Source organism: Martes martes (assembly GCF_963455335.1).
Source record: "Martes martes genome assembly, chromosome: 7".
NCBI lineage: Eukaryota > Metazoa > Chordata > Mammalia > Carnivora > Mustelidae > Martes > Martes martes.
This window is the reverse complement of record NC_137894.1, coordinates 99,317,562-99,329,948: the sequence shown is the minus strand read 5'-3', so window position 1 is coordinate 99,329,948 and position 12,387 is coordinate 99,317,562. Positions and strand designations below refer to the sequence as shown.

The 12,387-nt window shown below is 37.9% G+C and overlaps 1 protein-coding gene across 3 annotated transcripts in view; it reads left to right on the top strand.

Annotated features, from left to right (window-relative positions):
• Window positions 1-12,110, top strand: part of FERMT2 (FERM domain containing kindlin 2) — a 93,094-nt gene extending 80,984 nt beyond the window's left edge. The window contains exons 12-18 of one of the 3 annotated variants that reach the window (XM_080807328.1): window positions 5,070-5,176; window positions 5,312-5,533; window positions 7,520-7,543; window positions 8,065-8,085; window positions 8,895-9,019; window positions 9,328-9,469; window positions 10,845-12,110. In XM_080807328.1, coding sequence (XP_080663454.1) covers window positions 5,070-5,176; window positions 5,312-5,533; window positions 7,520-7,543; window positions 8,065-8,085; window positions 8,895-9,019; window positions 9,328-9,469; window positions 10,845-11,018 — 815 coding nt within the window. In that variant the 3' untranslated portion in view covers window positions 11,019-12,110. The remainder of the gene's footprint in view (window positions 1-5,069; window positions 5,177-5,311; window positions 5,534-7,519; window positions 7,544-8,064; window positions 8,086-8,894; window positions 9,020-9,327; window positions 9,470-10,844) is intronic. The other 2 variants (XM_080807329.1, XM_080807330.1) reach the window with 2 other exon arrangements.
• Window positions 12,111-12,387: the final 277 nt, after the last annotated feature.

Sequence of the window (12,387 nt, the reverse complement as noted above, 5' to 3'; positions counted from 1 at the left end):
TCCAAATCTGTATTCTGCCCAGTAGTCCTCTGAATTGTTGTTTTAAAAAATGGGAAATCTCTCTCCTGGGTAGAAAATTGATATGCGCATGTGTTAGAATTCTGTAATTTTCCTAAAAATTTTAATTGGGCTCACTGCCTTTCTTTCATAAGACCCATGGGTTTAATTTTTGGAGCTCTCTCATTATTTGTTACTGTTAGAATCCATTGCAGCTTTGTTCTTGCTCCTCTTTTAAGTTGTCCAGGACCAGCCCAGGTTATCTACTCTTGATCTATAGACTAGATCTGTCTTCTGGGCCCTGTCTTTTCTGTCCCTATTACATCCTTAACCTTCTCTCTTGTGACTGAGAAGTCAAGTCCTGGTATGGAGAATGGCTTGTGATGTGCCGCCTCTTCCAGGTCCTCCCAAAAGAGCACTTTTGCTCTGCTATTAAATAAGCCCTATGATTTTAGAAAAATAGCTGTTGGACCTCAGTAACTTCCCCTAAGAAATGAGAGTGTTGGACTAGATTTCTCTAAGGCCTTTGGACATCTAAAATGCAAAGTTGTAAAAAATTGAGTTCAGCAAATACTGAGTGAATTCCTGTGCTGTGAACTGTGCTGGATACGAGAGACATGAGCAAGAACAGATGACAGTCCCACCCCTCAAGGGGTTTAGAGTACGTTGGGGGAGATAGAGAGTTACAATTTGGACAATAGTACTTTAAAAAGTAAGTAATAGGTCTAAGGAAGAGCAAAGCAGGTAAGGGTGCTTGATCTGTCAGTGTTCAGTGACTATAGAGAGAATTAGGATAGACTTCGTGAGGGAAATAATGCCAGAATTAGATCCAAGCTCTAACTCGAGGTCCATGGAAGGAAGGTGAGTCCAGGCAGAGACTGGTGTGGAGAAAATCCTGGAGAAAAGCATGAGCAAATGGGGTTTGTGCTGCTGGACTGTAGAGTTCAAGGGGGAGGATGAATACTTCTGTAGTGGGTGTTGAATCTGATTCTTACTAAGATAAGCGATATAGCAGAAGAAATTGGCAGGAATTAAGAGGATAAAAATATTAAGGAGATTGTTTTTTACACTGGCAGCACTGAAGTGCCACTAAGACTATTAACATGAAAATGACAGGATCCATCCTATTTATATTGGCTATGGTATAGAGGAGTAATTTAGATCACAGAAACTGTGATCCAGATAAAGGAGGTCGATATAGGTGGGGAAAAGGGTACCGATTCAGAGGGCTCTGAGGAAGCACAGTCAGCAGCCTGGGTGATTGACTTGGGAGAGGCTAATGGGGAGAGACTTATTTCTGGCTTGTGCAGTTGGGTGAATAGGGTTGAGAATGTAGAAGAGCTGAGTTTGGGGAGAAAGATGATGAGTTTAATTTTGGGTTATTTTAAAGGTGAGGTACCTGTGGGATTTCTGTGGAAGATACTCTGTGGGCCATTGGATCATGGGAGATCCGCACCGCTGATAATGATGGTAGCTGTTTTAGGATTAATGGTAAATGCAGCCTAAGAACAGTGTCTGTAATATGAAAAGGCTAAGAATAGAACCCTGCAGGACACCCATGTTTGAGGTACAGGGTAGATGAGAGGAAGAGGAGCTTGCAAGGGAAACAGCAAATGCTTATGAAGACCATGGATATGAGGTATGGTGGGAGCCAAAGTAAAAGTTGTTTCCAAAAAGACAATAGTCAACAGCGTCAGGTGCTACAGAAAAATGAAGAGTGTTAAGCCTCCATAGCATTTAGCCCCATTGGAGGTGTTTAGTGGCCTTGATGAAGAACAGATTCAGCAGATATCAGTGGCCTTTTGAGTATGGGAGCCAAAGTACAGTCACTGAGAAGTAAATAGGAAACAAAGATAGCTTTTTGATGAACCTTACTATGACAAGGAAGGAGGAAAGAGGGCAGTAATAGCAGAGAGAGTTATAAGGTGGAGGAGAAAGGCACTTTGTGGTTTAAGATGGGAGAAACTCAAGGAAGTTAAATGCTGATGGAAACATCACAATAGAAATAGGAAGAAAGAACTCTAGTATCCAGGAGAGGAAGATCTTTTTAATGGAGCAAGGCTCCTGGGATGGCAGAAAACTCAGCTAGCTCGCTTGGATAGAAGAGCCTTAAGAGGAGAGATCCCTCTCCCACTGTGTGGAAGTTGAGGGGAGCTAGCTTTATCAGTCATGGTAGCAGGAAGCTCTGTGACTCATGGCTGTTTTGGAAAAAAGAGATGAAGTTGTCCACTGAGAGTGGGTGGCATCGGAAGCCTGAGAAGATTTGAAATAAACGTTGTTGAGAATGTCTGAAAACACAAGAGGGACTGCAAGTGTTAAGGGCTCGGTTGAAGTTGGGAATCCGTGAATTTCTAGTGAGATCTATCTGCTTGGTTTTGTGATATATTTTTTTCTTCCCTCTCCTCCTCTTGAGTGCTCAGCAGCCTAATATAGGCAAGTAAAAGATAGATGATTGGATTGATCCCTGGTTAAGGTTTTGGTAAATGAGTATAGTGGAAAGACAGTGAATCTAGGGAATTGGAGGTTGATACCTGGTGAATGGTGTGCAGGCTGAACTCAGGAAAAGCAAGAGGTGAAAACATGTTGCTGATGGGGAGAAAGTTGTGGAGCTGCAGAAAGGGTCCCTCAGGTGGTTTGAAGAGAGGATTGAAGGTTGTGATTAGAATGGGCTGTTTGCATCGAACATTTCAAAGGAAGCGTAATTGGGTTACAGTGAAGTATGGCATATTGCCATTGAAGTAGGCAGCCCAGGTGGCATGGAGTGAATATGGCCTGAGATGTGGCTTCGTAAGTGCCTCTGCCACCTACACTAGCAGCTGAGTTACCCACTCACTTTGCCTCTCCGAGCTTTTTAGGGGTTTTTTGGTATTTTACTTTACTTTTTTTTTTTAAAGTTTATTTATTTAAACAATCTTCGCACCCAACATTGAGCTCAAACTCATGACCCTGAGATCAAGAGTCACACATTCCTCCAATTGAGTCAGCCAGGCGCCCCAGTATTTTATTTTTAAAAGAGGCCTAATTATTATGGGATTGTACACATTAAATCCATTTGAATGATTAATGAAGTCCGTAAAAGATCACATATCTTCAAACATCTCATTTTAACTTTGCAGATTAAATGCATTGCCATACAACTTCCTGATAGTTTTGTGACCCTTGCACAGAAAGAGTTAAATGCTGTAGCTAATTTTTTTAAAAAGATTTTATTTATTTATTTGACAGAGAGAGAGTACAGGCAGAGAAGGAGAAGCAGGCTCCCCACTGAGCAGGGAGCCTGATCCAGGACCCTGGACTCCATCCAGGACCCTGAGATCATGACCTAAGCCAAAGGCAGCTGCCTAACCAACTGAGCCACCCAAGCGCCCCTGTAGCTAATATTTTTTAAAGAAAGCAAAGGGGGAGAAAGTCTACCGAATTCATGATAGGAGTTGCTTCTAGAGAGAAGAGGACCTCCCATTTATCTAAAATGTTCTTTTTCTTTTAATACTTCAGTTTTAACATTTGTACTTATTATGTGGTGGATATACAGACATTTATTATCTTGTTCCTTATACTCTCTGTGCAGAGAGAAGTTGCTCCAGTACAAAGAGCAAGGCAACCACAGGCCCTAACAGTTTACAAGCCTACTTGATGATCTTAAGACATATTGAGGGTGACAATTGGAATACCCTTTAAAGAGCCTGACATGGTACATTATCTTATTTGTCCTTACAGCATTCCAATGAGGTAGAGTTTATGGTCAGGAAATTTTGGGGGGAGATGTTAAATAAATTGGCAATAATTATGAAGTGACAGAGAAAGGTGTGAAGCCTAAATCAGATGGCAGAGCTGCACTGCACTGCATTACTCTGGTTACTACTTGTTTATGATAGTTGTTCTCCTGCCATGTTCAGTCCAACTGTGTTCTCTGCTGTGAAGCTACGAGCTAATGCTTAACTGAGTTGATAACGTGGCTTTTTGTAGCCCATATCTATGTGTTGCTGAAAACTTACCAGTGGAGTGAAATTCTGAATACTAGTTATTTTCATACTGACTTCCACAGTATCTAAGTGTAGATTACCTTCTGTAGTAGATGTGCTCCTAAAATATTGCATGTAAAGTTAACTTGTGAATTGAGTCAAATCTATGAAGAAATTATAGTTTTAAAGAAACCATTTTTGTGCAGATGCTCACCCTCTGAATCGAAGTTATTGTTAAGTGTGAATATTTAAGTGTTTCAGCATTCTGGAATTTTGGAAAGAGGCATGTGCCTAGGAGCATTCATTTGGATCCTGAGAGCCTCTGTTTCTCTTCTCCCTGCCATTAGGTTTCTTCCTGCCATGGAGGGTAGGAGGGCCTTGAGGAGAATCCTGTATAGGCCTCCAGCTCAAATAGAAATCCCACAGACACAATGCCTTTTCTTTTTTTTTTTAAGGCATCATAAGTCATTCATTCTTGGGGTACCTGGCCAGTAGAGCATGTGACTGATGGGGTCATGAGTTCAAGCCCTATGTTGGGTGGAGACATTTCTTAAAAATTTAAAAAAAAAAAAGTCACCTATTCTTATCAAAACATGAATTACAGAAAGACACTTTAATACCCCTATACATCTAAAAACTTAAAAACCCCAGATAATTTAAGGTTCAAGGAACTGAATGATATTTAAAGAGTATCAGGGTACCTGCCCAGCTCAGTCAGTTGAGCATCCGACTCGGTTTCAGTTTGGGTCATGATCCTCAGGGTTGTGGTGTCAGGCTCTCTCTTTCTCTCTCTCTCTTAAATAAATAAATCTTTAAAAAAACCCCAAAACCCGCAATATCAAATTTGTGGGATGTGCTTTTGGGTAATACCCTTTTTAATAGGACCCTTTCCTTCTCTTTTCAATTAAGTTTTATGAAGGCCCCAAATTGTATTAGATGTGACTCTTTGCTGTGCCTCAAAGTTATTGGGCGGAAAAATTTCTTCCCAATTAATCGATTACAAAACACCAAAATTCAGCATGTTAACATAACATAAAATGAGGGCTGCCTGTATTGGCTTGGGATTTCTTAAAAGTAAATTTGACTGTTATAATATTTTTTTTATTCTAGGATGTGAAGTTACCCCAGATGTAAACATTTCAGGGCAGAAATTCAATATTAAACTCCTGATTCCAGTTGCAGAAGGCATGAATGAAATCTGGCTTCGTTGTGACAATGTAAGTTTTCCATTTAAAAATATAAACCTCAATTTTTCTTTGATTCCTTAGTGAGTAGACCAGCCATCCTTACATTTTATACTCATAGGACCCATCATGTGATACATTTCATATTTCAGTATTTTTTTTCAACAGGAAAAACAGTATGCACACTGGATGGCAGCCTGCAGATTAGCCTCCAAAGGCAAGACCATGGCAGACAGTTCATATAACTTAGAAGTTCAAAATATTCTTTCCTTTCTGAAGATGCAGCATTTAAACCCAGATCCTCAGTTAATACCAGAGCAGATCACAACGGATATAAATCCTGAATGTTTGGTATCCCCTCGCTATCTAAAAAAGTACAAGAACAAGCAGGTATTTGATTCATTTTACTTCATCTGTTTTCCCCTGGTTTTATGATTTTGTACATACTTTAAATTTAGTTTCCCCTCTTAAATAAAACTTTTAGTCATAATTTCTTATCTGGTGGTCAGAGTATAAAATAAGCTGCAGATAGCCTTTAGTCCATTTGAAAACTGGTCATTTAAAAAAATGTTTCTCATTTTAATAGGACAAATAATGAGGTGAAATAGTTGGGAGCATTTACTCACAACAACGTAAGGAAATCACCCTGTGAGTGAGGTGTTCTTTCAGGGAATTGAATATGTTGTGGATGCTTTGGGTTTCATTCCTTTTATAATTGTGGTATAAAGCACAGCCAGCATTTCCCAACAAAATCTCTAACAACTCTTCCTGCTGCTGAAATGGACTTTTCCAGCTTTGGAAATAAACTTTGTAAGGGTAGAAATAGTCTACAGTTCATTATTTTTTTCTTAACAGTAAAAAACCTAAATCAAAATTTGCATGATATGATGGAGTTTGGTAAATTTTCATTGACATTCACTGCTTTTGTTCACTCTGTTTAGAATTCCTTTCCTGGAAATTCATACCATAAAAGGATTGCTATTTAGGAAAATGGTTCTTCGGTACAACATGAAAGGTTCTTTGCAGGGGAATTTCACTTGGGATAGCCCCCAGTATTCGCTACACCAAACATCATGCCATAAAAGGCAAAGGCTTCAGTCTGAGGTGGGGGGTGAAGAAGACCTTCCAAATAAATATTTCATTTCTGTCTAGTTTCATTTTTATCTCTGTTAAAGAATAATTTTAAAACATTACTGAAAGGGCCCAGTGAAATACCCAGAATGCTTATTAATTCTTAACTTTAAATATAATGTTTATCATATGGGTCTGAAATCACTTAGCTAGAAATAGATGTTCAGAAGTTTTAATTGCCAAGTATTTGTCTTTAAGTTTCAGAGATTGTGTAAGCTCTACACCATTTCTCTACGTAGAAGCTGTTTATCCCACAGTCCTATGATGTGGGAGTAGTAAGGAATGGAGGAAATGCTGCCCTGGGGAGCTTTGTGGAATGTAGATTGTAAGTTAAAAAGGGAAAGTGAATCAAGTACTAATTTAATTTTTTTTAAATTCTTAGTTATTTCATTTAAAAATTGTTAAAGAAAAAAACTTGTTTCCAAAAGTGGATTCATTTGCCTTCAAAGGCAAGGAACAATTTCAATCCTTAGCAAGCTTATCATTTCACTTTCAGGTATCAGGAAAAAAAGATCTTAAAATGTAACTGAAGATTGCCAAATGGTTTAGTTGTCAGAGGTCCTGAGTTTTCTCAGAAGCCTTTCAAATGATAGTTTTCACTTCAAAAAAAGATGGTTTTCTATCCCTCATTTCTCAGCTAGATTGTCAAGTGAAAATTCTCTTGCGGACAGAAACAGTGAATATTTGACTGGCAGAATAACAGTATGTGTGTGGTCTGTGGTTAAGGATTCTTCCAGCCTTGTCTTCCATGTTGACATCTTATCAAAAGCATATTCTTTCTTAATCTTGCCTTCCCTGACTAGATTTATGAGTTGTTCCCAGGAGGTAGAGATCACAGATTGCCCTGACACCTAGGAAGTGCTGATAGGCAGAAGTGGTTGCTATTGTGTGTCAGGTGCTGTACTGGTCATTGGATGTAGTGCTTAGTAATTGTTAAACTATCTAATATAGTGGCATTCAGGAGTTCACTAGGAACAGCGGTGGGCCATGGGCTCTTTCATTCCTACCAGGGCCCATCAATACACATTTTGTTACGTTTAATCTACTTTAAATCACCAAAACCATGTATTATTTAAACTTATTACATATATCTTAACATGACTCTGACTCCCAAACTAGATTTTTACATTTTAGAGAAAAGAGTTGTTCTCTGCTTTATCCATGTGAATTCAAATTGAGATAGACCAATGTTTACAGCCTCCATTCCTAGTGTAGTGTATAGCATCTCTCCATTTTCCCTTCCAGGAAAAAGGATGCAAAAAACAGATGGTAATTGAGGGGTTTGCTTTTCTTGTGTAAAGAAAGAAACAGTATGGTCACTGCACTTATCTTATACATTCAACTTATTTCTGAAAAGTGGTGCATGGGTCATATTATTGGACTCGATCTCAAAACATTAAAGGTTTTTGAACATTAATTCTGATTTTGCTACTAAAATCATTAGGCCTACCCTAACCAGTAAGAACTGGTAAATGAGCAGGGAAACGTTATTTGCTCTTTGTTTTTCCCTACAAATTTCTATCATAATTTTAGTAACACTTAACAATCTAAAATAATGAAGTGTTTCTCAGTATTCTAAATGGAAAGTAATCGCTGCTTCCTTGTTTTCATTTTCATGCTTGCATTACTTTGCTTGGTTTCCACCTAAAGTAATTTTTTTTGCATGGTTTTTGGCTGGAATTTTGGTTTGCAGGTTACCGCAACTTTTTCTTTGCTTCATTGCCATTTTTTCTGATTGCCTTTTTTTTTCTTTCTGCTTCCTTTTTCTTTCTTCGCATTGCCATCTACAGCCAGGCTATATAAGAGATTTGGTAAGTTTTCCATATTAACCAAAAAAAGAAAAGAAAAATATTTAAAGCTTTAGATACAATCCCCTGTTACAGACTAATTTCCTTCCACACTTAGTGGGAGTAGTAATCCCAAAGGGAGTATAATTTAAAAGTTAACTTTTCTATGGTTCCTTTAGAAAAAAATTTTAAATTATTATGGTTGTTTCAAGTACTTTAAAGATGATAATAAATACTCCTGCTAGAAATTTATATTCCAGGTGCTCATTCTGATATTGTGTCTTGGTGCTAATTTTAAAACTCATGTATAGGATTAGAACATGCCCTTTTATAAAAAGCAGTGACATATATGTGTATACTTGGAATATATCTCAAGAGTGGCAGTTATGTGCTCCTAATAGTACTTGTTGTTTCTGGATATATGGAAACTGAAATTAAGAAGAAATATACCAAGGGTTATTTATTTATTTTTAAAAAGATTTTATTTATTTGACAGAGATCACAAGTAGACAGAGAGGCAGGCGGGGGTGGGGAGGAGCAGGCTCCCTGCTGAGCAGAGAGCCTGATGCGGGGCTCGATCCCAGGACCCTGGGATCATGACCTGAGCTGAAGGCAGAGGCTTAGCCCACTGAGCCACCCAGGCGCCCCTACCAAGGGTTATTTTGAAGAGTCATCATTTCACTAAAATACCCAAATGTAGCTGCAGAAATTTCCCAACTCTTACGATACATGATTGTGGGGTGGGGCACATAGTTTAATTTTTTACTTTTTGTCTTGATCCTCCTATAAAAGACTATTGTCTGATGGTAAAGGTGGTGTTTAATCATGTTTAGATAACAGCAAGAATCTTGGAGGCCCATCAGAATGTAGCTCAGATGAGTCTAATTGAAGCCAAGATGAGATTTATTCAAGCTTGGCAGTCCTTACCGGAATTTGGCATCACACACTTTATTGCAAGGTCAGTGGTTCTCCTAAATACCTGTGTATAAATATTAATCTGTGCTTTTTTACTTAATCTACTTCAATTAAACATTTAAAGTACCTGCTAAGATGCTTTAAGCAATTTTACAGTAACATGTAAAGAATATTTTAACGTATTTTCTGTACTCGTAATTTTTACATTAAAAATTTAAAATGATTTCTATTTTTACTTCTGTGAAAGTATCACTTTCATGAGTTAAAGAGCACGTCTTAAAACCAGAGCAACACGTCCTCCCATCCCCAACATGTTTTTTTTAAACATTTTTTATGTTTTTAATACTCTAGGTTCCAGGGAGGAAAAAAAGAAGAACTTATTGGAATTGCATACAACAGACTGATTCGGATGGATGCCAGCACAGGAGACGCAATTAAAACATGGCGTTTCAGTAACATGAAACAGTGGAACGTAAACTGGGAAATAAAAATGGTAAGCTCAAACAGTGTTACTTTGCATGTAGAACACTAATTTCTGTTAAGAATCAGTAAATTAAGAATAAAAAGGGAGATAAATTTCTTAGATTATTTGTACCATCACCTCTTACAGTATAAAACCTGGTTGGTTATTCATTTCCCACTTAAACTTTCCTATTTCATAACTAACCCAGTTATTGGAACTCTTAAGAACACAATCTGCTTAGAAGGTGGTTTTCTGGAACTGGTACATCCCTGTCAGTCACCATAGCAGCTACTGTTTATTGAATGCCTACTCTGTGCCCGTCATGATGGCTAGATGTTTTTATATTCGTACCCTGTTTCTAATCTCACCATATGGGTGCTTGGATTGTCCCTGCTTTACAAATGAGGACACTCAAATTTAGAGACCTGACAGCCATTATTACCATGACCACACACTTGGTAATGGAATCAGGATTCAAACTCAGATGCTCAGGGCTCTAAAATCTGGCACAGCTCCTACTATATATCATGCTGTCCCTAGCCTTGAACTACAGTGAATATCATTTAAAATGGACAGTCTTTTACTGATAAGCCATGTGTTTTAGGATCTTCAGGTTTGTTACTGCATCAAATCTCATATTTCTGAAATACAGTAGTGTCCCTCCTTATCTCTGGTTAACCACGGTCTAGAAGCAGAAGATGCATTCTCCTCCTAGAAGGTCCATAGTGGCCTAATGCTATGTCACAGTGCCTGCTGTGTCCTTTACCTTCATCCCATCAATGCTGGCATTTTATCATTTCCCATTATCACAAGGGTGAGTACAGTACAATAAGATATGTTGAGAGACCATATTCACATAACTTTGATTATAATGTACTGTTATAATTCTGTTGTTAATCTCTTACAGTATCTAATTGGTAAAGCTTATCATATGTATGTATGTAAAGGGAAAAAAGCACAGCACATATAGAGTTCAGTACTACCCATGGTTTCAGGCATCCACTGGGGTTCCAGAGATTTCCCATGGATAAGGGGCTGGGGGCTCCTGTATTCAAACACAATACCTAAAGGTTAAATGTCTTGAGCAAGTATTAAATGCAGGAGGTGGGTTTTCTCCCAAGCCTTGAAGAGAGACCTCACTAATTGAATCACCAGAGACATTGGGAACATAATGACTTAAACCCTTTGCATTCAGTCTTTTCAGAATGAAAAACTAAAAAGGAGTGGTAGAGGGGCTAATAAACTTACTCTTCTGGAATCGAAGGCACTATTTAGGATTTTTTTAAAAATTTGAGGATCAACAAGTACTTTGTGAGAGGGCAGACATTAATAGCACATTAGCTTCACTTGTACCCAACCATACAGAGTTTTCCTGGGACTGACAGCTCTTGGTCTTTGTTTCCAGGTCACGGTAGAGTTTGCAGATGAAGTACGATTGTCCTTCATTTGTACTGAAGTAGATTGCAAAGTGGTTCATGAATTCATCGGTGGCTACATATTTCTCTCAACACGTGCAAAAGACCAAAATGAGAGTTTAGATGAAGAGATGTTCTACAAACTCACCAGTGGTTGGGTGTGAATAGAGCTACTGTGTAATGAAACTCCATGGCCATAACAATATTTAACTTTGAAAGCTGTTGTTATATGCTGCTTAATAAAGTAAGCTTGAAATTTATCATTTTATCATGAAAACTTTTTTGCCTTACCAGACCAGTTAATAAGTGCACTAACAAGCACGACTATTAATCTGCTATCATGATACAATATGTGGACTTGAATATGGCACACATTCCTTAGGGCCAGGAATTGAAAACTAAAGTAGTGGACAAGTCAGGAATAAAACATCACTGATTTAATTTAAGCTAGCCAAACCGAGAAACTCAAGCCATATACTTTAAAGCTATCCAGGGCTTAAACTACATGAAGTCTATTTATCATGTTTAATGCACGTGTTTTAATGTATGTTTAATTTGATCTTGTGTTTTAAAAATACCAACTTCTGGTAGCCATTGATTCTTCATCCTCCAGGCCAAATAAATCAGGCCTACAAAAGATGCCTGATACTTAATAATGATGTCATTGTTCGACTTTGAAGGAAAATGCTATCAGTGCATTAGGCTTGGTTCATTTTTGTCCTTGAATAAGCATGTATGTATAATGTCTTGTGTTTTTATTTTTACACCCTATTGTATTACAACACCTGTAGTATTCACCAGCATATTCACATCTGCCTAAAATATGCAACTTTTGCATTACAATATGAAGTAAAGGTCTATGAAGTATGCATTTTGTGTAACTAATGTACAAACACAAATTTTATAAAATTGTACAGTTTTTTTAAAAAACTCACAACTAGCAGATGGCTTAGATGTAGCATCTTTGCATTAATTAAATGCTTTTAAAGTATAATGTGCAGTTTTCATACCTGCTAAATTAAGAATGACTTCGTTATAGTCATGATTTGCCACAGTGTCCTTAACTCTGATGCCTGGACTGGCCATGTTCTCGTCTGCTGCGCTGTTACAGTCCCCATTGGTGCTAGTCAGAAAATTCCTAGCTCACACAACCCAAAAGGGTGCCAGGAGGGGGTGGATTACCAGTATTGTCCAATAATCCATGGTTTAAAGACTGTATAAATGCATTTTATTTTAAATAAAAGCAAAATCTTTTATTTATGTTTCTTTTTGTACTTCTTGTCTTTACTGTTTACATAGAATTAACTGATGAACTTTGGCCTTTTGGATACGTTTTGCCCGTACCTTTTGTTGGGAGGACAGCTTACTGGTATTCCAGAGTATCACCAGATAGTGACAATCTCTGGGATCGATTTTTCCACCCTCCCCCTCACTTTTCATATTTAAATATTAGAAATACAAACAGAAATATGACATTGAACAGACATTACTGACTTGGACTGAATCGTTTGAAACTGCAAACTGACTCCTGGT